This window comes from Pelophylax lessonae, assembly GCF_965119305.1.
Source record: "Pelophylax lessonae genome assembly, chromosome: 1".
Lineage (NCBI taxonomy): Eukaryota > Metazoa > Chordata > Amphibia > Anura > Ranidae > Pelophylax > Pelophylax lessonae.
This window is the reverse complement of record NC_138768.1, coordinates 491,891,902-491,917,040: the sequence shown is the minus strand read 5'-3', so window position 1 is coordinate 491,917,040 and position 25,139 is coordinate 491,891,902. Positions and strand designations below refer to the sequence as shown.

The 25,139-nt window shown below is 44.4% G+C and overlaps 1 protein-coding gene across 1 annotated transcript in view; it reads left to right on the top strand.

Annotated features, from left to right (window-relative positions):
* Positions 1-25,139, top strand: part of TIMM44 (translocase of inner mitochondrial membrane 44) — a 645,415-nt gene that overhangs the window by 476,373 nt on the left and 143,903 nt on the right. Inside the window, exon 10 of the mRNA XM_082244204.1 lies at positions 19,717-19,767. Within this exon, the coding sequence (XP_082100330.1) occupies positions 19,717-19,767 (51 nt within the window). The remainder of the gene's footprint in view (positions 1-19,716; positions 19,768-25,139) is intronic.

Genomic DNA, 25,139 nt, shown 5'->3' with positions numbered 1-25,139 from the left:
AGGGGGACTCGGGGCACCGATAGAGGTAAGTAAAAAGCGGAGATATCGTCACAGGATGAGTATACCGGAGATCGGGTAGACGGAGCTCTCACCACATGCGACCTATCCCATCACGCTCCAGGCCACGCCCCATTTATACACCTTTTCACCTGCGCAAAAGCTCCTCTCCTGAAAAAGCTGGTGATGTTTTTTTTTTCCAGCCTGTAAATGCCTAGATGTGCATAGGCACACAGACTAACAGGGTATCAGTCCTTAAAGTGACTAATCTTTCCAAAAAGCAATAAGTTCTCTACTTGGGTATTCATAAAAGGTAATTTTTTTTCATACAAACAATATCTTTACATACACATCAGTAGAAATGTACTGGCTGCATGTTTTTGACCTCTACAAAGTAGAGAGTTCACTCCCCCTTTACATCAGAGTCCCCAACGTTTCCCCCTTACACCAGTGTCCTCAGAGTCCCCCCCCCCTCTTCCCACTTACATTAGGGCCCCAGAATTTCTTCCCATTACATCAGGGTCCCTAGAGTCCTCCCCCCCCTTAAATTAGGGTTCCCAGAGTCTTCCCCCCCTTTACACTGGAGACACCAAAGTTACGTTTCCTTACATCCGAGCCCCCCCCCCCCCCAATTAAATTTGGGTCTCCAGAGTCCCACCCTTGAAATAAATCAGGGTCTCCAGTGTCCTCCCCTCTGCCCGCATTCAATCAGTCCCCTAGCCCCCTTACATCAGTGTTTTTTTCCTTCTCAGTGTAACAGGCAGCTACAGAAAAGGTGGAAGCTGAAAGATGGGGCAGTGGGACGGAGCAGGTTTAGGGGAGCAAGTTCTGTCCCCTCCACCTCGGAATGGTGGGCCCAAGTGGTTCTTGGACATTTACAGACGGGAGGAATCAGGCGTTTTTCTTAAACTGTCAGTCAAAATAAGAATGGTTGGCAACCCTGGGCGAGTGCCACATTTCAAGTACAAGCCCCGTTTATGACTTTTCTAGCTGCTTATTCTGTGAAGTAATTTATTCTCAGAGATCACAACAAAGACTCAAAAGTTGGGTTTTAGCAGTTTTTTGTTCAAATATTTGCATTCATGTATGAATAATAAGTAAAATAGAGTAGAAAGATATACACATGCAGACCTGTGTCTAACTACACTAACCAACTTTGGCTTGGTTTGAAGAAGAGGCTGCAAATGCAAAACCATGGCTATAGCAGAACATGCTATGTGTGACGGTGTTCAGCGTCGCTGGGTGTAAAAGACAGATACTTAAGGGACACATAGAAAATGGTTTGGATAACTTCAAATGGGAGAGTAATATTTATCAGCAATGTCTTTCAAGAACTATGAGGATTTGGGGGTGTGTGTAATCCCTGCGCTGTCTGAGGTGGCCAGAGACTCCCTGCTGCAGCGCCACTGGGACTGATACTAAGGCAGTAAATGATATAATTAAAGGGGTAGTGGTGCGCTTCAGGAATCAGCTCTAATGGATCTCTATTTGGGTTGGTGGCAGTGGTGTGTACAAATCTTGCTTTAAAGGTGCTCCGCGTGATAAATATAATATTTATATTTTTAAAATAATTAGGTGATGAAAGTGCAGGTGTGCCAATCAGATCAGTAAATATAAAGGTATTTCTTAAAATAAATAAATATATGAGTACGGTGTGTATCAATAGATAAATCAATAAATAAATATCAGAATGCTATTTCTTTGCCAGTGACATCAATAAATAAATTATATAAATCCAGTGTTGGCCTTCAATCTGATTAATAAACAGTAAAACAAATATATATTGTGCTCAAAATAAAGTGCTACATGCAATTTTCTATTAAAACGGTGCTAGAAAAGATATCTGTGAATAGTTCGAATGTAATCCTTCAAATATCAATATTTAAATGAGATAGTCCAGAAGAAAAAAATTTATATAGATAACATCCAAAATAGCTTGTGTGAATACGTTCCTCGCTTATATCCGTGCTTCACTCATGCAATCAAGTGGCTATGATCTCCTTCACCTTGTGTGTCACCTCTGAGTGCTCTAGCCTCTCACCTTATAGGCAAGATCAATATGCCTTTGGTATCTATCCAAGCTCAACGATAGACTCAATTTCTCTGAATCCGGATCCTTTCTTCCTTAATGGAGCTGCTTTCTTGGATCCCTCTAAGTGTTTGTCTTGATCGTTTTTAATACTATCCTCTTTGTCCGATCTTTAGTGTGCCTCAGAGACAAAGACTATTCATGGTGCAGTATATCCAACTCATTTATTAAAATATAAAGATTTACACTTACAATTTAGGCATGATACTTCAGCATGTAAACAAAAAACCAGCCGCCGCTGTGGAGATCGGGCTCCGTTGTAACGTCACTTCCGGCTATAACCACTCCCTGAGGAAGTCACGTGACCTCGTGACGTAACGCGTAGTAGTATATTTTAATAAATGAGTTGGATATACTGCACCATGAATAGTCTTTGTCTCTGAGGCACACTAAAGATCGGACAAAGAGGATAGTATTAAAAACGATCAAGACAAACACTTAGAGGGATCCAAGAAAGCAGCTCCATTAAGGAAGAAAGGATCCGGATTCAGAGAAATTGAGTCTATCGTTGAGCTTGGATAGATACCAAAGGCATATTGATCTTGCCTATAAGGTGAGAGGCTAGAGCACTCAGAGGTGACACACAAGGTGAAGGAGATCATAGCCACTTGATTGCATGAGTGAAGCACGGATATAAGCGAGGAACGTATTCACACAAGCTATTTTGGATGTTATCTATATAAATTTTTTTCTTCTGGACTATCTCATTTAAATATTGATATTTGAAGGATTACATTCGAACTATTCACAGATATCTTTTCTAGCACCGTTTTAATAGAAAATTGCATGTAGCACTTTATTTTGAGCACAATATATATTTGTTTTACTGTTTATTAATCAGATTGAAGGCCAACACTGGATTTATATAATTTATTTATTGATGTCACTGGCAAAGAAATAGCATTCTGATATTTATTTATTGATTTATCTATTGATACACACCGTACTCATATATTTATTTATTTTAAGAAATACCTTTATATTTACTGATCTGATTGGCACACCTGCACTTTCATCACCTAATTATTTTAAAAATATAAATATTATATTTATCACACGGAGCACCTTTAAAGCAAGATTTGTACACACCACTGCCACCAACCCAAATAGAGATCCATTAGAGCTGATTCCTGAAGCGCACCACTACCCCTTTAATTATAACTATGAGGATTTGATCCCACTTTACACTGTGAGACCTATAGCCTGTTGCTATGAAGTCTGACTCCTAAGTAATTATAGTAATACGTAGAAGTGTATTCCATGTGTTTCAATGTTAGGAGATGACAGTCTTGTCCTATTGTCTATCTATTGAGATGGATATTGTGGATTGTGTTAAGTCTGCCTGTCCCATTGTTAAAGGGTTAATGACCTCACATGGTTCTGTCCAGATGGCTAGATAATTAATTCAGGTTAATTCTGTTTCTGTATACAATTCCATCTGCATATGATGATGTAATCAGGCAACCCCTGACCTGTGTGTGGTAATATGATCAGGAGGGGGAGGTCCATGCTGTATATAAATTCTGCGTGACTGTTCAGTAAAGAGTAATACTTCACCCTCAATCTAGAGTCCTGTCTCTTATTGGGGGAATCTGCTACAAGGGATTGCTATGCTCTTCATACTCTCTTGAATAATCACTAAGCTCTTGTAAGAGCTTGTTCCTGCTTCACCTCTGGGGAAAGAGAGGTTCACCCACTAGAACCTTGTCATAGGTCCAGGGTGGGTAGGAGACGGCGAGACCCCAACCAAGCTGCGGTAGGTTATGGTGTCTGGTGGAGTGCTTGAAACCTTCAGGAAGCACTAAGTGCATCCATCAACGGAAGTACCCAGTTGGGGTGCCAGTTGATCTGTTACACTATGTAACCCAGAAGCATCAGGAAACTGCATAGCAGCCTGGCTTGGTTCTCGTCCTCTATATACACTTTGGCTGAGCTGTCTGAATCTGTCATTTGCAGAACTCATCACTGCCTGTTTTAGCTGTGTTCTCTCTGGCCGTTTGTTCTATTCCCCCTTGATTGGCCACAGGAGGGCAAGGTGGATTTTCTTCCTTTACTCAGTGGCATACCAACGGGGAGGTGCGGGGGGGGGGGGGCAGCCCGCCCCGGGTGCCATGCAGTGGGAGGGGTGTCAGCCTGGCGCCGCTCAGGAGTGCCCGCCAGGCCAGCCGCATCTCCCTGTGAACATAGCTGCAGTAGCATCTCCTTCAGTCCACGCTGCTCACAGGGCGGGAAGAAGGTGAGTGCCCGAGCAGCCAGCCTGTGTGCCAGGATAGGAGGAGCGGTGGGGCAGCTGCATATAGAGGAATTGATCTTTCCATATTCCTCCTGCAGCCACTGAATGCCTGATTCTCCTCCTCTCCCTCCTGCAGGCATTCAGCGGCTGCAGGAGGAATATGGAAAGATCAATTCCTCTATATGCAGCTGCCAACATCTCCTCCTAGCCAACTTCTTTTGCTGGCCCCCCAGTGCTGTCCAGCCCCACCCCCTTTCCAGCACCCCCCCCCAGTGCTCTTTAACCCCCCCCAGGGTTCTCTAACTCCACACAGTACTTTTCAGCTCCCCCCTAGCTCTCTGGCTCCCCCCAGTGCTCTCCACGCCCTTATGCTCCCTGGCCTCCCCCCCTCAGTGATCTCCAGTTCCCTTCCCCCAGTGCTCTCCAGTTCCCCCTCCCCGTGCTCTGTCCCCCTGGTTTTCCCCACCCCTTTCCCCCCTAGTGCTCTCCACCCCGTGTTTTCCAAACCCCCCCCCCCCTAATTCTCTCCAGTCCCCCCTAATGCTTTCCAGTCAACCCCCCCCCCCTCCCTGTGCCTTTTAGCTCCTACAGTGCTCTCTGCTATCTCTGTGCTCTCCGGCCCCCCTAGTGCTTTTCTATCTTCTATCATATAATAACAAAGAAAATAGTCCGGGCAGGCCTTGGGTGTCAGGGCCTGGCACTAAGACTATGTTCCATAGAAAAAGAGGAGATGAAGAAACCAGAGGGAGAAAAAGAGGGGGGGGGAGAAAAGGGGGGGGTTTAGAGGGTGGGAAGAGAAGGACAAGAAGAGAAAAAAAAGGGGGGGGAACAGGAAATATGAGATGGAAAAAAAAGAGGAGAAGAGAGAGAAAATTGGAGGGCTATTGGGATTTTAATGGTACTGTAGCTAAACAATAGTGCACCACATAGATAAGGATAAAATGGTCAAAACTTTATTGATACATCATAAAATGTGGAGATTAAAATTACAGATATAGAAAAATAATGAATGTACAAATACATACAGATATATCATATAGCAGCCCTTTAAAATTTCCACTCGCCTGCTGGCATTTGGCGAGTGGAATTTATTTAAAGGCGAGTGTTCCAGCTTGGCTCACGTGGTTGCAGATCCACTCGGCTAGGGTGGGGGGCGGGTCTGCTCGGCTTTAGACAAGCCGCAGGAGCTGCCTCCCTAGTCATCTCTATGGAGGGCTGTGAGCCATGCTGCACGCTGGGAAATGTAGTTTCCAGCACAGCCCCATGGATTCTCTGCTAACTGACATTCCGGACTTGAGGCGGCAGAAAAGATGTGTGTCCCAGGGCAGCGAGGAGGAGGAAGAAGAGTCAGCAGCAAGATAGACTTCAAGGTAACAGCCTACTGGGTAGAAGTTTGTGCAGGGACAAGGGAGTAAGGGTCGGGGAGGGGTGGAAGTAAACAGAGGAGTCTGGCCATGCCTGTACACAGAGGAGGGGGAGGGAACGGGGGGGGGGGGAGAAGCATCCATCTCCACAGTACTTGTACCATCTCTGCAGTCTCTGACTGTCTCCTGTGCCATCTCTCCAGTCTCTCTGGCTGTCTCCTGTACCATGTCTGCAGTCTCTGACTGTCTCCTGTGCCATCTCTCCAGTCTCTCTGGCTGTCTCCTGTACCATGTCTCCAGTCTCTCTGGCTGTCTACTGTACCATGTCTGCAGTCTCTCTGGCTGTCTCTTGTACCATGTCTGCAGTCTCTCTGGATGTCTCCTGTGCCATGTCTGCAGTCTCTCTGGCTGTCTCCTGTACCATGTCTGCAGTCTCTCTGGCTGTCTCCTGTACCATGTCTGCAGTCTCTCTGGCTGTCTCCTGTACCAGGTCTCCAGTCTCTCTGGCTGTCTCCTGTACCATGTCTCCAGTCTCTCTGGCTGTCTCCTGTACCATGTCTCCAGTCTCTCTGGCTGTCTCCTGTACCATGTCTCCAGTCTCTCTGGCTGTCTCCTGTACCATGTCTGCAGTCTCTCTGGCTGTCTCCTGTACCATGTCTGCAGTCTCTCTGGCTGTCTCCTCTACCATGTCTGCAGTCTCTCTGGCTGTCTCCTCTACCATGTCTGCAGTCTCTCTGGCTGTCTCCTGTACCATGTCTGCTGTCTCCTGTACCATGTCTGCAGTCTCTCTGGCTGTCTCCTGTACCATGTCTGCAGTCTCTCTGGCTGTTTCCTGTACCATGTCTGCAGTCTCTCTAGCTGTCTCCTGTACCATGTCTGCAGTCTCTCTGGCTGTCTCCTGTACCATGTCTGCAGTCTCTCTGGCTGTCTCCTGTACAATGTCTGCAGTCTCTAACTGTCTCCTGTACCATGTCTGCAGTCTCTCTGGCTGTCTCCTGTACCATGTCTGCAGTCTCTCTGGCTGTCTCCTGTACTATGTATAATCTAAATAAAAAAATGATAATTTATGAGGGTGTGTTTAGGGGTGGAATTAGGGTCAGGCCAGGGTAAGGGCAACTGGTGGCAAGTAACTCTTAAGGCCTGGCTAGTAGCCCAGGATTTGAAATTTTGAGCCCTGTCATATAGGCATAAATATTATGTATGTACAATAACCGGTGGAAAGGAGCATCGGGTATCAACCCAACATGTTTCGCGGTCTAAATGATCCACTTCTTCAGGGGTATATAATATATAGTATTGATTTGCCTTGATAATCCTGCATGACAAAAAATACATGTTAATATTACAATTATAGCTAATGCATATGAAAACAGGTGTGTCCGCATGCACCCCAAGTGTCCCATGTCCCCTCATCTCACACGGCCAAGGACAGTCACGCAGTGAACGCCTCACCAACGGACGTGGAAGGGATTAGCAAGCGAAGAGTGGCACCCGTGCAGAGCAAGTGTAGTTCCCTTATATAATAAGAACGATAGTAAAATGGTATATTCAATATAATACCTGGATGTAAAAAGGTACTCTCTACACAAGATGCCCATACAATAATGTCAAGCCAACGTGACACTATGTGTCTCTATCTGGGAGACAAGATGTCTAATATTAAACATGTATCTATAAGGCAAGATAAGTAAAACGAAAAAAGGTGTTAGGATTTTTTAGTAGGTGTTTTTAGGCTTACCATCTAACAGAAGGAAGTCCTGCAATAGCCTAAAGATGAAAGGAACAAAAGAGCCAGTATCTCTAAGGGATTTCAGGGTCCTCGATTGGGGACTCAAAGATAAAGACAATATTGAGTTGTCTGCTGCGGGGAGAGCCCTCCCCTGTAGGCAGCAACACTGGAGCGTCTAAATAAAAAGAAAAGGGTATCTATGAGCTTCCATGGAGTAAGACCAAAGTCTGTGTCTGGTGTGGAGCCATGTTGCACCTACCGTGTGTTCTGGCTCATGGCAAGTGTATCAGCCTCTGCAATGAAAAGGGTAGCCCCTCGCTATTTAAATCCCTTTAACCCGGCGCGCAGCGCACGTTCGACCGGACTTGACGCACACACGCCGGGTCAGGTCCCCAACGGCGCTCGCCTGCGTAAGGAGCATGCGCCGTGCTACACAGTGATCAGCCGCAATAACAGCTGTGTGTAGCAACATAACCGAATGTGGGTGGAGATACCTCCCAGCAATTCGGCTTGTCCGGGGACCACACATCCGTTGGGAGTGCTGTGAAATACTGACCCCTCTGGCCACTGTAAGAAAGGACATGAGACAGTACATGCAGAACATATACACAAATTTCACATGCAGTACAATGCTTAAGTCTGCCAAATACATTTGTATAATGACAATTGATTAATGCAATTGATAAGTACATATAATTTATACAACACCGTTTTAAAACTAACAGTGAAAATAACTATAATGGTATATTGTACAGCCAAAAGGAAGACCTATTTATGACTGCCAACAAGCATCAAAAATACTGCATTTTTTTGTGTGTTCAATGAATCACACAATTGTATAAATATTAATTAGGGGTTATTTGCTGGTAAAGCAGACAAGAGCCAATATAATAGCATTCCTGTGAACAACAAAAAAATCTTCTATCATGTCCGCAGTCTTTTTTTTTTTTTAAGAAAAACTTTATTGAATATTCACATAGAAAAAATAACAGTAACAGAGTCCAAAACCGATTCGCCCCCTCCTTGCTTACAAATATTACACATATCAATTCCCTCCGGCAACCAATCAACAATTATACATAATTCCAATAATTGATACCTCCCCCTTTTTTTTTTGCCACATCAAGTAACAACCCGCAATATCAAGACCCCCAGTCCTCCTCCATCTCACTAGTCATCAACATCCTCTTTCACTTAGGTTATCTCCTACATTTGCTCGCCACCCACCAGCAGCCTATCTAATACCAGGTCCATCGGTGCCAACCCCGACATATCTAACCAGGGAGCCCAAAGCTTATCAAATTTACCCAGATTTCCCCTATGTTGATGAATGTACTTCTCCAACCTTATCGTTTCCCCCACCTGAGTAATCCATTCCTTGACTGTCGGGGGGTTTGGAGAGATCCAGTGTCTCAAGATCAACTTCCGGGCTTGAAACAGTGCCTGCAAAATGGCCTGTTTAGTGGTCTCAGGAGCCTGCACCTTACCCAAAATACCCAACAAGCAGGGTTTAAGATCTTGTTGCAATGTAATTCCAAACACCCTCGACAATGTACCAAGCAACTCCCTCCAATATATATGAAGCTTCGGGCACCTCCACAATAGATGTATCAGGTCCCCATGGTCCCTCAGACATCTAGTACACAGGGCATTGTCACGTCTACCCATTCTATGCAATCGTGCAGGACTATAGTGAGCCCTATGAAGTATTTACAGCTGAGACAGCCTTTGTGCCACATTCAAGGAACTCGCCTGTACCGCCTGCAAAGCTTCCTCCCACTGCTCCCCCTCAAAAAATCCAACGTTCCGCTTTCAAGCGCAATCATACGTAGAGGGTGTTGGTCTAAAAAGGAACCCAGTAACAATGAATTGTTATGTGATATAAACCCTTTAAGAGAGTCCACTTCTGACATAAAGTGAAATACGGGGGTGGGGGACTGCACCCATATATCCACCCCTCCCTGGGCTCTAACTGCATGCCTAAGCTGCAAATAAAATGTCATATACATTGGTAGGTGATATGATTCCCCCAGGTCATCAAAGCACCTGAGGGGGTACCATTGCAAATTATTTGTTTCAGGAAGGTAACACCATGCGACTGCCACCTAGCCCCGTGGGGCACCTTGGCCAGTTCAGAATACCTGGAATTGTTCCAAATTGGGCTAAAACCAGTAAACCCTACCACCTGCTGAAGCTCCCGAGCTTTGTTCCATATTCTCTGAATAAGAGCATACGTGGGAAAGAGTTTATTAGATTTGCTGTAAATTTGGGATTCCAGAAGAGCAGCCAACCCACCTGGGCCTACTGTATGAGTCATAAATAGGGCAGCGGACTCCCCCCCCCCCCCTCCCGCATCCCATGGACCTGGCTATATGCTGCAGCTGAGATGCCAAATAATAAAGCCATGGATTTGGGAGTGCCAGCCCCCCAAGATCTTTCGGTCACTGGAGATACTCCAGCTTGATCCTAGGGTTCTTAGACAGCCATAAAAGGGACCTAAAAATGGAATAGTTAATGCGAAATACTCTGAGGTAAAAACCACTGGGGAGTTATGAAGAACATATAACAACTGTGGCATAAGGATCATTTTGATTAGGTTGGCCTGGCCTTCTAATGACATGCAAAGCCGGGACCAAACCCTAACTTTTTCCAGAAATTTAACCTACAAGGGGGTCACATTAAGGCCTACAAAATCTAGCAATTTAGGAGTAATCTGTATACCAAAATATCGGAACTCCTCCAACACGGGAATACCCGTATCTGGTGAGGACCTGCCAACAGGCTACTCATCAATATACATCAATGAGGACTTTGTCCAGTTAATCAAGAGGCCAGAGTAAGAGCCAAAGACCGTAATAACGGACATCGCCTCCGCCAAGGACTGGGACGTGTCTCCTAATAACAGCATGGTATCATCTGCATAAAGCAGGATCTTTTCCTCCACTATACCATATCTAAACCCCACTATCTTCTTGTTTCTAATAATGGCGGCAAGAGGCTCTATGGCCACCGCGAATAATAGCAGGGATAGAGGGCATCTCTGCCTAGTGCCCCTATATAATGAAAATGGGGAGGACACATGCCCATTTTCTCTAATGGCTGCTTCCGGTAAATAATACAAAAGTTTAACCCAGGAAGTATATTCTTCCCCAAAACCAAACCTACGCATGGCAACCCACAGGTAGTCCCACTCCACGCTATCAAATGCTTTTTGTGTATCCAGAGACAGTAATGCACGATCGCCGCCATTGTCCACCGGAGATTGCAGGGTCAAATAAAGTCTGTGAAGATTAATCAAAGTAGATTTCTGGGACATAAACCTAGCTTGATCTGGGTGGACAATGGAGGCAATCACCTTATTCAAACGTAGTGCCAGCACTTTCGCTAATATTTTAATGTTACTTTGCAGCAGTGATATAGGTCTATATGATCCCGGGTCCAGCTTGTCCTTACCTTGTTTTAAAAGAAGGATAATATTAGCTTTACGCATTGAGGGAGGCAGTCGCATTGTCAGTTTCGCCTCCCGAAAGACCTCTGGGAGATGTGGTAACGTCTCCTCTCAATATGTCTTATAAACTTTGATCAGGATTCCATCCTCACCCGGGGCCTTAGTGTTAGGAAATAAAGAAGTGGCATGTTGCAACTCCTCTAGAGTCAGGGGGGCATCTAAAAGTTCCCTCTCCAACCCAGAGAGGGACACCAATTGAATAGCCTCCACATATTCCAGCAGGTCCATCTTCGAATAGGCCTGTCTTGACTGATACAATGTAGAGTAATATGATACTAGAACTTCCATAACGGCATCCGGGGTGCTGACCACCCTCCCCCTCGCTCCCCCTTATGGCACCTGTAGGGTGAGAGGACTGATTAGAGTGTGCAATTTTGGCTAAAAGGCGACCTGTACAATTCCCCCCTCCTCGTAAACCGCCTGCCGATTAAAAAAATTGCTTCCTTTCAGCCCCAGCAGTATTATTACGCAGGAGAGCCTCCTGCGCCGCTACCCAGCTATCACGATTGATCTCTGAGGGGTCAGCTATAAACTGAGCCTCCAGGCAACCAACTAATTGCTTGGCCTGAACTCCCTGCGCAGCTGTATTTCGTTTAATGGACTGAACCTCAGTTATAAATAGGCCCCTTATATATGCCTTGAAGGCCTCCCACCTAATACCCAAATCTCCCTCTCCTATATTCACTTGCCAGTACTGCTGAAGAGTAGTTTTCACTTTATCATGGGACAGGAACAGATTTAGCCAAAGAACATTCAGCTTCCATGGGGCCCTCCGCAGAGTGGCACTAAGTCGCCAAGGATCTACCCAACCCATCTCCTCAGCAATTTTAGCCAGGATCGTACGGCCCGTGCCTCCGCCCCCCGCCGCGACAGAGTGTCTGTCTAAATTGTTGTCACATACACAGTTAAAGTCCCCAATGATATACAACGGGACTTCAGGATGTTTTTTTTATCAAATATGCCACCAGCTCCCGAAGGATTCCAATATGAAATGGTGGTGGCACATAGATGAAAGCCAATATGCAATGCACAGTGTATAGTTTACAATACAAAAAAACATATCTCCCTTCCCTCATCCACTTTAGAGTGGTGTTCCTGATAATCCAGATTTCTGTGGATCAACACACTAACTCCCCTAGAATAGGAGGTATGTGTAGTGATATTCCCACCCTACCCAAGCAAAGTGTAATCAAGTCTGAGAGTCCACGGTTAAATGGGTCTCTTGTAGTGAACAAATAGCCAGTAGATGCCTCTGTGGGCAGAGGAAACCATTGTGCGTTTAAGAGGGTCGTTCAAACCTCTTACATTCAATGACACCACTGGTAATGATGTCATGGCGGCTGGAATGCAAGCATTGCAGTGAAACGGTGGGGCCTGAAATACAGGTCCTATCCTGTCACCCTCAAATTACAGGGTATATAGTAAAAGGGAGCATATCTATCTATGCATGGAAGATATCCGAGGCGGGCCTCGGTCGGACTCACAACTGTAATGGCCACCAATAAACATAACATAAAACTAATGTCTTCAAAGGTACTAGGGGGCATGTGCCTCGGGCTGCAAAGCAAGCCCTTGATCACAGGGCCCCATCCACCCAGCACCAAAGCACTCAAGACTGGAGAGTTCTCCAGCACAAGCTGCACCTCATTTTTCCTAACTACCAAACCCAGCAGTTGCATATCAAAGACAAAATGTTAAATAATAGTCTGTATGAAAAAATGAAAGTAATTAATTTAACCAAAGGTCCACGGAATGGTCAGATCCCCTGAGCTCAAAAAATAGAAATATTAAGTAAAATTTCCCATCATGGTTCCACAGCGGTACATGTAAAAAAAGCGTTGTTTAACTGCAGAGAACTTCGCTCTGCTCCTTTGGACTTCCGCTGAGAAGTCTGAATAGAATGAAACTTTTACTCCATTATATTGCACATCACGGCGTTCTCTTGCGAGACGCAATACAGTCTCTTTATCATTGTAATTAAGGAGGCGTGCGAGCATAGTACGCGGGGGGGCGGCCTGGTTGCAGTGGCGAGAGGGGACCCTGTCAACTGCATATAGAGGGAAAAAAACATTTTTGCCAAAGATGTCAGTCAACCAAAGTTCAATGAAACCCGTGGGGTCCCTGCCCTCCACCTTTTCCGGGAGACCCACAATCCTGACATTATTTCGCCTAAGGTGATTCTCCATGTCTTCAGCCCTTGCTTCCAGAGCCCTGGTCAGTCGGGCAGTGTCCTGAAAATCCTTGGTCAAAGGATGTAACTGATCTTCCAAATCACTTATCCTGCTTTCAGCCGCAGTTGTGCGTTTGCTGACCTTCTGCAGATCCTGACAGATCAAAGAGACTGCTTCAGTCAAGTTACCAAATTGAATGATCCACAGAAGCATTGCACTTTTGAACATGAAGTATATCAACAAGGTTGGGCTGCTCAGTGTCCCCGGGGTCCCCATCCTGCACCCCCACTGCTGTAGTATCAATAATAGTGTCCATGGGCTCCCTCCCTGTACTGAGGGCTCCACTAGGCCCAGTCCATGCACCGCCCCCACACTCCCCTCCTTCCTTGGGATTTCTGTGTAAAAAAACGCATGTCACGCTGCACTTCCTTAGAGGTGGATTTAGGCTGCTTACTGACTTTGCTCGCAGGCTTGTCTCCCTTAATGGACTTCTTTGATGGACTCGGGGTGGCGGTTTCTTGGATTCCTTGCATTGCGGCTTCCTTCCGCTGTTTGCGGCGCTGCATCACCCGGTAAACAAGCAGGTAAGAGTACCGGGCGTCCGCGAGGCTATCGGGTATCGGTGGCACAGGGTAACCCGGCTGTGGGACCGGGAAAAGGATCAATTTGGACGGATGCCGGCGGGAGCTCTGTGAGACACGTCTGCTCACATGCTGCTCTTGGCCACGCCCCCCATGTCCGCAGTCTTGACTATCTCTTGTATCATGTCTGCAGTCTCCGACCATCTCTTGTATCACGTCCGCAGTCTCTGACCATCTCCTGTATCATTTCCACAGTCTTTGACCATCTCTTGTATCCTGTCCGCAGTCTCTGACCACCTCCTGTATCATGTCTGCGGTCTCTGACCACCTCCTGTATCATGTTTGCGGTCTCTGACCATCTCTTGCATAATGTCCGCAGTCTCTGACCATCTCTTGTATCATGTCTGCAGTCTCTGACCATCTCTTGTATCATGTCTGCAGTCTCTGTCCATCTCTTGTATCATGTCTACAGTCTGTGGCCATCTCTTTTATCATATCTACATTTTTTGACCATCCCTTCTAATATTTTGGAGGAAGCCTGGAGCTCCTTTTTAAGTTGTCTGCGGTATTTAGACCTTGCTACATGCAGGGAGCGTTTTTTTTTTTTTTTTTTTTTTGCCGTGTGTATAGTTACAAATTTGGTTCAGTTTGAAGATTTTTTGTAATGCCAGGAGCAAATATATGCATACCAAATGTGGATATACGTAGTATCCGCATGATTCCAAGTTTACCAAACTACAATGGTCAGGCCATAACATTATAGACCATACCACAATGGGTAATGTGTTACAGTAAAATGGCAGATAAAAAACAGTGTAAGAAATCACACTAACAACCACCATAGCATTACTGTTTGGTTTGAAAGGGACTCCCACATTTTTTCAGAGAGCTTTGGATGATGTCCTTCAGGTCACACCAGTATGCAGCCACCTAACAAGATTATGTGGACAGACTACAGACTAGGAAAGTAATCTCCACTGAGTTTAGATACCACTTTGAGCAGCAAATCACTTGTCAGATATAAATGTTTGCAACATTCAAGAAGTGTGGAAATGATCCAAAGTCTAAAAAATCAATAGCTGCCACCTACACATCCTTATGTATAGTAATGGCTGCATTATACTGCATTATTATATGTTGGTGGCCATTAATTCACAAATATGGTTGCATTGGTGGTCTAGTTTTAGACCTTTTGAACGGCCCCCCACCCACATACCTTCTATTTCCCCCACTGCCTCTCTTGGGTGTCCAATTGAAAAGTGTAGGCTTTCCCCAGAGTGCTGTGTACTACTTATGATAGTTACATTACATTATTTCATATGTTATGAATTAAGTGCAATACTGTAGTGTCTGTTATTTTAATGAATTGCAGTCCTGTATTTTTACATATATGTAATTAAGATGTACATGTTGTCTACTTGTTAAATGTACACTGTGTTTTAAAAATAAAGCCTAACTCCACTTTTTTTGCGGAAAAAAAAAACTAACTTTGAGAATCGGTGCGGCGGGGCAACAAAGTTGGCGTCGCACTGATGCGGACAGTGCCATTGCCTCCAATAAATCGCATATCAAATTGCATCAATGTGAACGTCGGCTAAGATGTGTTTCTATTGGGAGTATCTGACCAAAAATGACATTTTTGTTGCATGGGATGCCTGACATCTGACTTGTATCTTAGGCAAACTTCTGGGAAAATCAGTGAGCTAATTGCACCAATGTTGTTTCTGGGGTGTGTTCAGTACAGTACAGTACAACTCCAGGCAGGGCTGCTGATAGAAATCATGGGGCCCCGTACAGCCTACCTGATGGGGCCCCCTTCAGCCCCACCCTTAACCCCACCCCTGGCCCCTCCCTAGACCCCGCCTTGAAACAATAATCGCATTTAAAAATCGGACAGGCAGGTTGTAACCATGTCGACCGATTACTTGGGTACAATCTGCCTGCCTTAGCCAGTCCCTGCTAACCTGGGCAAGATTGTAATAATCTATGGCTGGCTTAACTGACACTTACATCAATAGTGACACCAAAACAGCGATCGGCTAAATTACTGTATAGTGTACACTATATTAATGCCACTGGCTGGGTTAACATCAAGGGGCAATGAAAGGGTTAACTGTGTGCCTAACAAGTGTCATGTGTGTAACATGTGCTGCTTTTACTAACAGATCTGGCTGTTTTTTCTCCCTGCAAAAAATAGCCAGATTACTGATCTGTGTATGAAGCCCTGTGTTTGTGAACACAGGACATTGTACTGTGATTGGCTACAGCTGATCAGCATGTCTCCGCCCTAAATCTTTGGCCAGGACCTGCTGACAAAATTTGGCTGTAGCCAATGACAGAGTGGATTAGCAGCAGGCACACGCATGCGTGTCCCTAACCTGGAATAGGCTGGATGACGTACATGTATGTCATCCAGCCTGCCTGTACCACCCTTCCGCAGAAAATGCACTGAGGATGTGTGGCAAGCAGTTAAATTGAAAAGGTTAGGGTTGGGTTTACACAACAGGTCTGATCAGGTCTGCCTGTCCATTTTACAGGCGATCCTGCTCTGACCCTCCATTCACTACTATAGAGCGAAAGATCTAAATGAACTTGTGTCCATTTACACCAGCCTACCTCCAATCTGATCAGCTAACCAAAACGGAAGGGGATCCGTTCCCCTCTAGAGGATCAGATTGGATGACAGTTGGGTGTATACAAACAGCCAGTTTGTTTACACCAACCATCCTTAGAGCCGACCGGGCTGTGTCCATGTCGGCTCTGCATAAGCTGAGTGGACATGGACCTGTCAACTGCGCACTTTGCTCATTGGGGGATTAGCGGACAGATCCCCTGTTGAACAAGCGGATTCCGCCCCTTGTGAAAGAAGCCTTGATAACATACAGCAACACTAGCAGGTTAAGATTACCAGCATTATGATAACACACAGACAGCAGTCATCAGGTTCTCTGTCACAGTGTGTCACATAGCATGGCTGTTGGTTACTGACCTTGTTAACTTATGACCAATCAGCACCCAACAGCCATGCTATGTGACACACTGTGACAGAGAACCTGATGACTGCTGTCTGTGTTTTATATATGGTGACATAGTAATGTGCAGTGCAGTAAATCCATAGTTGCCAATATTCCAAAAGTTTTTAGGGACACCTTTTTTTCACTGTTTCCATAGAGCTGCCGTAGGCAGAGCATGTACTTTAATTTGGGGCGGGACATTCATTTATTATGGACGTGGTCCTACAAGAAGTTTAATCGTGCTTCCATCAGGGATCTGACAGCAATTAAATAGTTAATCATGTCCAGCCACCAGGCCAAGAAGGATCTTCTAGCAATGATAAGGTTAATCATGGCTCTAACCATCTGGGATCTTAGGCTAATAAGATCCCTGGTGGCTAAAGACATGTTTAACTATTTCTTTGCTGTCAGATACCTGATAGAAGCACATGATTAACCCTTTTTTTGATAGCAGATCCCTTGTGGAAATACATGAATAACCCTTTAATCTAGCTATTAAAGGGGTAAATGTACATTTCCACCAGGAATCTGCTAGCAATGAAATGGTTAATAATCATGACTTCCAAAACAGAGATCTTCTACAAACAAAGGGTTAATCACACATTTCCAATTCATCTGCCAGCAATAAAAGGGTGAATGTCCAGTCACCAGGGAATGGGATCATCTTCTAGGAATAAATGGACACACCAGGGATTATCTTCTAGAAATGAATAGACACAGCACTGCCTCCAATGCCCCCTCCCCCCTCAACAAAATACTGCCTGAAATGTGCCCCCTTCTCTCATGACAACTCTGTGGCCAAAAATCTCCTCTCTATTACTGTACAGTTACCTTCACACCATCTTCTTCCACATTCTCTTTTGCTGACAGTATGTGCTGAGGGCAGACCTGGAGTGTTTTAGCCACCGACATGTGCATAGGCAATGCTTCTATTCAGAACTTGAAGCCTATACCTGCTTGGTAAAAAAAAAAAAAAAAAAGTCCCCCTTCTGTACAGTGGCTACTAATGGTGAAGAGAGGTACTGCAAGCCTATATCAATAGACTGTCAGGCTGAGCTGCTGTGTGCTCGGCTGCAATTGTCTCACACATGTGAGTCTGTATTTGCAGGACAAGGGCTGGGAAAAAGGTAAGGCGGGACATTGAGAGCTTTCCCTCTCCTCCTGGATGCTGTCAACTGCCTGCCTCTCGCTCTCCATCTCTCTCACACTCAGAGTCGAATTACTGAGTGGAGAGCAGAGTGAAGGAAGATCACTCCGCCAGCAGCAGACAGCTGGGACTTTACAGCTGGGACATGTAGACCGGGCATGGAATGCACTGCGCATGCGCCCGAAAATGAAAAAAAAGTCCCTCCACTCTCACCAACACTGATCAACATAGAGGGGCCCAGAAAATAGCAATAATCCCCCCTAAGCTAGAGGTAGCAGCTAAGCGGGGGTGTAATTTAGAAAGTCAGTTTTTTCAAAATTCTGCACTGACAGTGAGATTGCCCGGGCCCCCCTGCAGAGCTCAGTACACCGGGCCCGGTACAACAGGGCCGGTTGTACTGGCTTATCAGCGGCCCTGACTCCAGGTAGCCATATTGCATTGCATTTTCAGAAAATTGCAGCTGATTCAGTTTGAAAAGGAAAGGTCGATTTTAAAAACATTCAATTAGAATATGACTGGTGTCACAATTGTACACGCTATATTTTTTTTATTTGCTATTTTTTTACCCACAAAAGTGGAGTTACCTTTTAAATTTAAATAAAACTTTAATGAACAAAAAGCAGTTAAACTGTCAATTTTTAACAATGTACTGCTAGGGTCTACCTATAGTTAACCATTTAACTCTTACCAAAAATGCATAGGCCTAAGCCAAGTTTATAAAAAACAGTTTCCAGCTCCCCATAGGAACCATAGAACAGTGGTTAAAGAATGAACCAGGTCTCAGAGTAACGATCAAGAGCCAAACATTTTGATTTCCAATAATGTGATCATCATGACAACCAATCATTGTGATCAACATGCAGGCTTATCATGTGTTTACAAACAAGCATCTCTAGCCTTCAGATGGCTCTTTCTCTCCTATTATCTCCCTCTAAATAAAACTTAACGTTTAAAAAAAATTGTGTAAAAAAAAAAAAAAAAACATATTTTTCTCATTTATTAAGTTATAAAACATATGAGCAGGATATTTATTAAAACAACCTACCAAATAAAGCCCTCAAAGCATATGACAGAGCAAGCAAAAATACGCAGTATATCCCTGCAAAAAGTGAATATTTTTCCCATGTTTTCAACCCTGCAAGTACAGAAAAATACATGTTGCTCTACCAAAAATGCACTTGGCTCCTAACTCCTGTTGGCTAAATGCAAACAGCATTTTTGTGGACTGTGTCCACCCTACCCAGCTGGCTTTTGCTAAACTGCTGACAGCCTCCCTTCTTCTATCTCCACAACATAGGCACTGGTTATTCTGTAGTCCAAGATAAAAACTAGGATGAGAAAATTAGAATTTTTGAGAAGAGTAGAATGTGTGCACAGGGCACAAGAAAGCTCTGAATATTTAATGATCAACAGGTTTGTTTTGCACATATCAAACAAATATAACAAACCTATTTCAACAGTATATTTAACAGACCAACAGATTAGAAAAAATGGATATTCATTACTAGGGTTTGCATGCACTTTAAAAACAATGTCAAGTGTAAATTTAGGTAGAAAAGTCTTGTTTATGTTGTTTTCTCACCAATTTCATTATGTATATTTGTAACTTTTTTATCGTATGAAAATATTGGCTTGATTTTAAAAAAAAAAAGTTAGACCTTTTTTTATGGAGTTATTGTCAAGTTAATAGACGCTGCTAAATTTGGTCTTCGCGTCTAAGCAACAATGATCTGTCATGAAAGGGTTAAATCATAAGAGGTAGTTAAAGCAGCATTGGTATTCCTAATACATTTGCTTTGGTATACAGTAGTTTTGTAAAGGTATATGTGGCTATAATGTATTTCTGTAATATGTTTGATTGATTCTGCTTTTTTACTTTCTAGGCTATGATCAGAGGTGATCTTGATGTCCTTAAAGACTGGTGTTATGAAGCAGTAAGTTTGGAATTTTACACATATTAAAAGATCAGTCCAACCAAAACTCAAGTTTTTCAGTATACTATGGGAAGGTGTAAAAAACTGCTACATTACCCTGCTCTCCGGTGTTCTAGAGGAAAGGGAGACAAACACATTGGATGTTTTTAATCATATTGTCTTTCATATTTGACTATGCTACGGAGTTTCTAGTTTAAAATGTACGTTTGTCTTTTCAAAAAAGCACACTATGCTGTCCCATGAAGGTAAAGCAGCATAGTGTGCTAACCCTACCTACCAGCCATGGGCCCGAGCAATCTCACCTGATCTAAGGAATAACAGTGCCGACCAGCAGATTTTAGAGCAGGATGGAATTAGAGGCAAGAGAATGCAGGCAAGATAAGTAGAAAGGGGTCAGGGAATGGAAAGGGGTCAGGGAATGACTTCTGCAGAGACCCTGCTTTTGAATATGAATGGGTTCGGGCGTGTTCGGGCTCCCACAGTCCCCATCCCGCCAGGAAGCCGACACTGCACATGACTAATCAATGGGAAGTGAGACATTTCCTGGTCCACAACTGCACAGATTGGGAAATGTCTGTCTCACTGCCTGTGATTAGCAGTGTCGGCTTCCTGGCGGGATCGGGCAGGTGGGATCACGCCTGAGCCCATCTCTACTAAAACAATCCCCACTGCTATGGGGGAAGAGGGTTTATTTTTAAGTATAAAGGTTTCCAGTGGAAGTTATTTGGGTTGTAGTGACCCCCCTCCCCTCTGGTGAATAAAAACTGTAGAGATGAGCATTTTGTCACTTAAGTTCAGAGCTGTCAGTTCCCAGAGGCCCTTGCAGGAAAAGAAGCTTACCAAGCATTATCTGTGCATATGCGATTCAGTGGGGTCCATTTGTGACATTAGGGGTTTAACCACTTAGAAACCAGACCTATTTCTGACACTTGTTTTTTTTACAAGTTAAAATCAGTTTTTCCTCTTTTGTTCATTGACGGACACAGTTCCAGAATTATCTTGACCATTTGATTATGCTGCCCCCTACAGGAGTAAAACACTCCTATGGGACAGTCCCAGGGGATATACTCCCTTTTTCTGCCTTGTCAGGAATAAGGACCTAGTTCATTGCTGGGATCTCTGGTCCTAGCATTTTTCATCCTTAAACAGATTTTTTTCTTTTATTATTTCCTGTTCCTGTGAGAGCCACAACCAACTGCTCTCCAGCGTGCGCGACCCGACCTCCACTCTGTGCTTGGTTGGCCGTGAAATAGCACCACTGGACAGGGGCTAGCCGGCGAGTTAAACGTCTCGCAAGGAGGCATAGACCTGGTCCTGGACCGATCAATATACTGGACGTTTCCTCCGGAGGTGTTTCATCATTTGTGTCTCTGGTGGGGAACTCCTGAGGTGGTCCTGTTGGCCTCTCATCTCAATAGGAGGGTGCTTGGGTTTCTGGCACGGTCTCGTGATCCTGTGGCCGACACCACAGGTGCACTGGTGCCTTCTTGGTGCCAGTATCGTCTTATATAAGCCTTTCCTCTTCTAGAACTTCTGCCAAGAATCCTGCGTAGGGTCGAGGCAGAAGGGATTATGGCCATCCTAGTGGCTTCAGACTGGCCTCATCGGTCTTGGTACGCAGATCTGATACGTATGGTCGCCGATGCTCCTTGGAGACTTCCTCTCAGAGGAGATCTCTTGGCCCAAGGGCCAGTCTTCCATCTTGCTTTACAGTCCCTGGCTTTAACGGCTTGGTTGTCCGAAGCTAGGCGCTGAAGGATAGTGTTGTCTGAATCAGTGATTCCCATGTTGCTGAAAGCTAGTAAATCTACTACTAGGAAGATTTACCATTGTGTTTGAAGAGCGCACTATGCGGGTGTGAGTCTCTTGGGGTTCACTCCTGCTCCTTTTCGGTGACTTGGAGTTTGGCTTTCCTCCAACCAGTTGTTGAGCAGCGTCTGGCCTTGGGTACCATCAAGGGCCAGATTTCAGCCTTGGCTGTTTTCTTTCAACGTCATTTGGCTACGCATTCTTGGGTTCGCACTTTTGTTCAGGGGGTTCGCCCTCAGCTCCCCCAGTGCAGTCTCTGTTGCCCTTGTGGGATCTCAATTTGGTTCTGTCGCTTCTTGAGTAACTGCCGTTCAAACATATTTGTGAATTTCCTCTGCTTGCTTTGTCCCAGAAGGTGGCCTTCTTGGTGGCTATTTCTTTTGCACGTAGGGTGTCAGAGCTGGCAGCTTGTCTTGCCGTTCACCTTACTTGGTGGTTCACAGAGATAAAGTGGTGCTTCGCCCTTGTCAGTCATTCCTTCCTAAGGTTGTTTCAGGTTTTCATCTGAATGAAGACATGTTGTTGCCTTCCCTGTGTCCTAGGCATCCTAAGGAGATTGCCTTGCATTCTCTGCATGTGGTTCGGGCGTTCAGGGTGTACCTGGCAGCAACCGAGTTGTTAAGGAAATCAGGCTCGCTATTGTCCTTACAGATGGACCTCCCAAGGGGTTGGCCGTGTCTGCCATGACCATTTCCAGATGGATCAGGCAGATGGTGGTGTAGGCCTATTCATTCAAGGGTCAGGTTCCTCATTTCCCTGTTAAGGCGCATTCTACATGGGCGCTTAGTGCTTCCTTGGCCTTCCGCCATCAGGCGTCAGTGATGCAGGTTTGCAAGGCGGCCACTTGATCGTCTGTGCATACTTTCACAAAAAATGTACAAAGTGGTTGTGCTGGTATCTGCGAATGCTGCTTTGGCCGCAAGGTTTTGCTGGCTGCTGTTTGAGAGGACTAGTCCTCTTTGAGGGTTTATGTTTCAGGTGAGCTCCAGTTGTTCCAGGTTGGATATTTCAAACTACAGTAATTGTCATTCAAAATGTCAGAGCGCTGAAAGCTGAAAATCGGTCTGGGCAGGAAGGGGGTGAAAGTGCACTGTAGGCAAGTGGTTAAGAATAAAGTGCAAAAGTGCATTCAAAATATCATGTGCAAAAAAATGCATATATCTGTGCATAACAAGATAATGACTCTATATATAGATAAATGCATATAATATATACAGAGTTGTATAAAGTACTCGAAACCCATACTTGAGTAAAAGTACAAGTGCTCGATCAAAAAGTGACTTGAGTAGAAGTACTAAAGTATTCAACATTTTTTGTACTTAAGTATTGCAAGTAGATTTTTTAAAAAATTTTGCTACTCAAGTACTGAAAGTAAAAGTACCAGTAGTTTTGAAAAAAAAAACAATGCTACTCAAGTACTGGAAGTAAAAGTACAAGTACTGTGTTATTTCATTTTTAAAGAAATAAGTCAAAAGTTTGAACATCATATTGTTTTTTATTATTTCAAATGCAGCTTTTATTTATACATACAGTAGCTATTATTTTTGTATGCGCTGATAATACACATGTTTTGAGCTTCATGAAACCTGCCATCTACTGTTCTGGCAGTGGTCATTTTTATAATTGTAACGAGTAACTATGCAGCACAAAAAAAAAATATTGGAGTAGAAGTATTGAAATCATTGAAAAAATGTAGTGAAGTAAAAGTGGAAGTAGGAGAAAAAAATTCTACTCTAGGAAAGTACAGATACCGCCTTTCGGTACTTAAGTACAGTAGTGAAGTATTTCTACTTAGTTACTATACATCTCTGAATATATACTTGAAACAATTTTATAAAACTTGACATAAAAATATATAATATGTGTGTCTCTTGTTATAAAGAAGGGGGGGGTTCTCCTGCGTATCCCTAAAAGTACTCCGTGCTTAGAACCAATAGAGTGTTGATATACAAGTGCTTCATGCTCCACCACCTTGGCAAGTAATGCCACACTTATAAGGGGTTGCTGGTGCCTCAGACCAGATCGAGTGGGACTTTATGGGCAAGTAAGAGGTATATAGAGCAATTGACATTATATCACTCGAAAAGAATAGGTAGATAAATATTAAAATACAATAGTATTTAATCTGTAAATACCAGTAGTATATACAACAAGCATTGGGTGACAGTAGTGCTTGGGACAGAGGCCCAAGTGTGAGGAAAGGAAAGATGATTCCATGGAATCAGTGACAATGGTGTTATCGGGTGACTAAACCAATGGATTTTTTCGTTGTCCCTTGAATGTTCATTACACGATTCCCGCTGTGACTGTAAATGGATACAGGGGCCTCTGCGCGGAAGTAATGGCTGCACCCATGTATGTAATTTTTATTTTCAACACTAAGAATAAATTATCTCAAGGATTTGTTCTAAATTATCCTTACATATTATACTTTATATTACTTCTATAGACCACAGACTGAGTGATTGAACGCTTTGAGAAAGGCCCACAAGAGAGCCGAAACGCGTCAGCAATTTAGGATTTTTTCTGGGATTATGTCCCATTTCAACATTCAAGGGACAACGAAAAAATCCATTGGTTTATTCACCCGATAACACCATTGTCACTGATTCCACGGAATCATCTTTCCTTTCCTCACACTTGGGCCTCTGTCCCAAGCACTACTGTCACCCAATGCTTGTTGTATATACTACTGGTATTTACAGATTAAATACTATTGTATTTTAATATTTATCTACCTATTCTTTTCGAGTGATATAATGTCAATTGCTCTATATACCTCTTACTTGCCCATAAAGTCCCACTCGATCTGGTCTGAGGCACCAGCAACCCCTTATACATTATACATATAGGGACGGTGGCAGAACCTACTTTAGTACATGTGTTCAAAAGAAATTCCCCCCTTCTTCAAGTAATGCCCACTTACCAGAACAAATCAGGCCCCGAAGACCTAAACAGCTGTAGTGTTCCTTATCTGGTATAGCAATTTCTCTGTCGCTCATTGACAGACGCAGTCCTCTTGATTAATATCAATTGGGTTATACTGCCCTCTACAGGAGTAGGACACTAGGCAGAAGAAAACGTTCTGGCCACACCTTAGAGGCAGTCCCAGATGGTATATCCTCTCTCTCCCTGCTACAGGATGTTAGTTTTTTTCTGTCTAGTCAAGAGTAAGGACCTAAGTTCCTTGCTGGGATCTTTCGTCCTGGCGAGATTTTTTAGATAAATCCTTTTTAGTTAGCTTTTTTCTCCAGTTGTTCCTGTGAGATCTTCAAGCAATTATGCCGGATCTGGGTGACGGGCTGGATGTTGAGGTCCAGTGGTCACCCCAGCCGGCCTACAAGCGCGTGCAGATTCCAGCTCCGCGCTGGGTCGGCCGCGACACATTCAAGCAATTATGCTGGAGCTGGGCGACGGGCTGGATGTTGAGGTCCAGTGGTCACCCCAGCCGGCCTACAAGCGCGTGCAGATTCCAGCTCCGCGCTGGGTCGGCCGCGACACATTCAAGCAATTATGCTGGGTCTGGGCGACGGGCTGGATGTTGAGATCCAGTGGTCACCCCA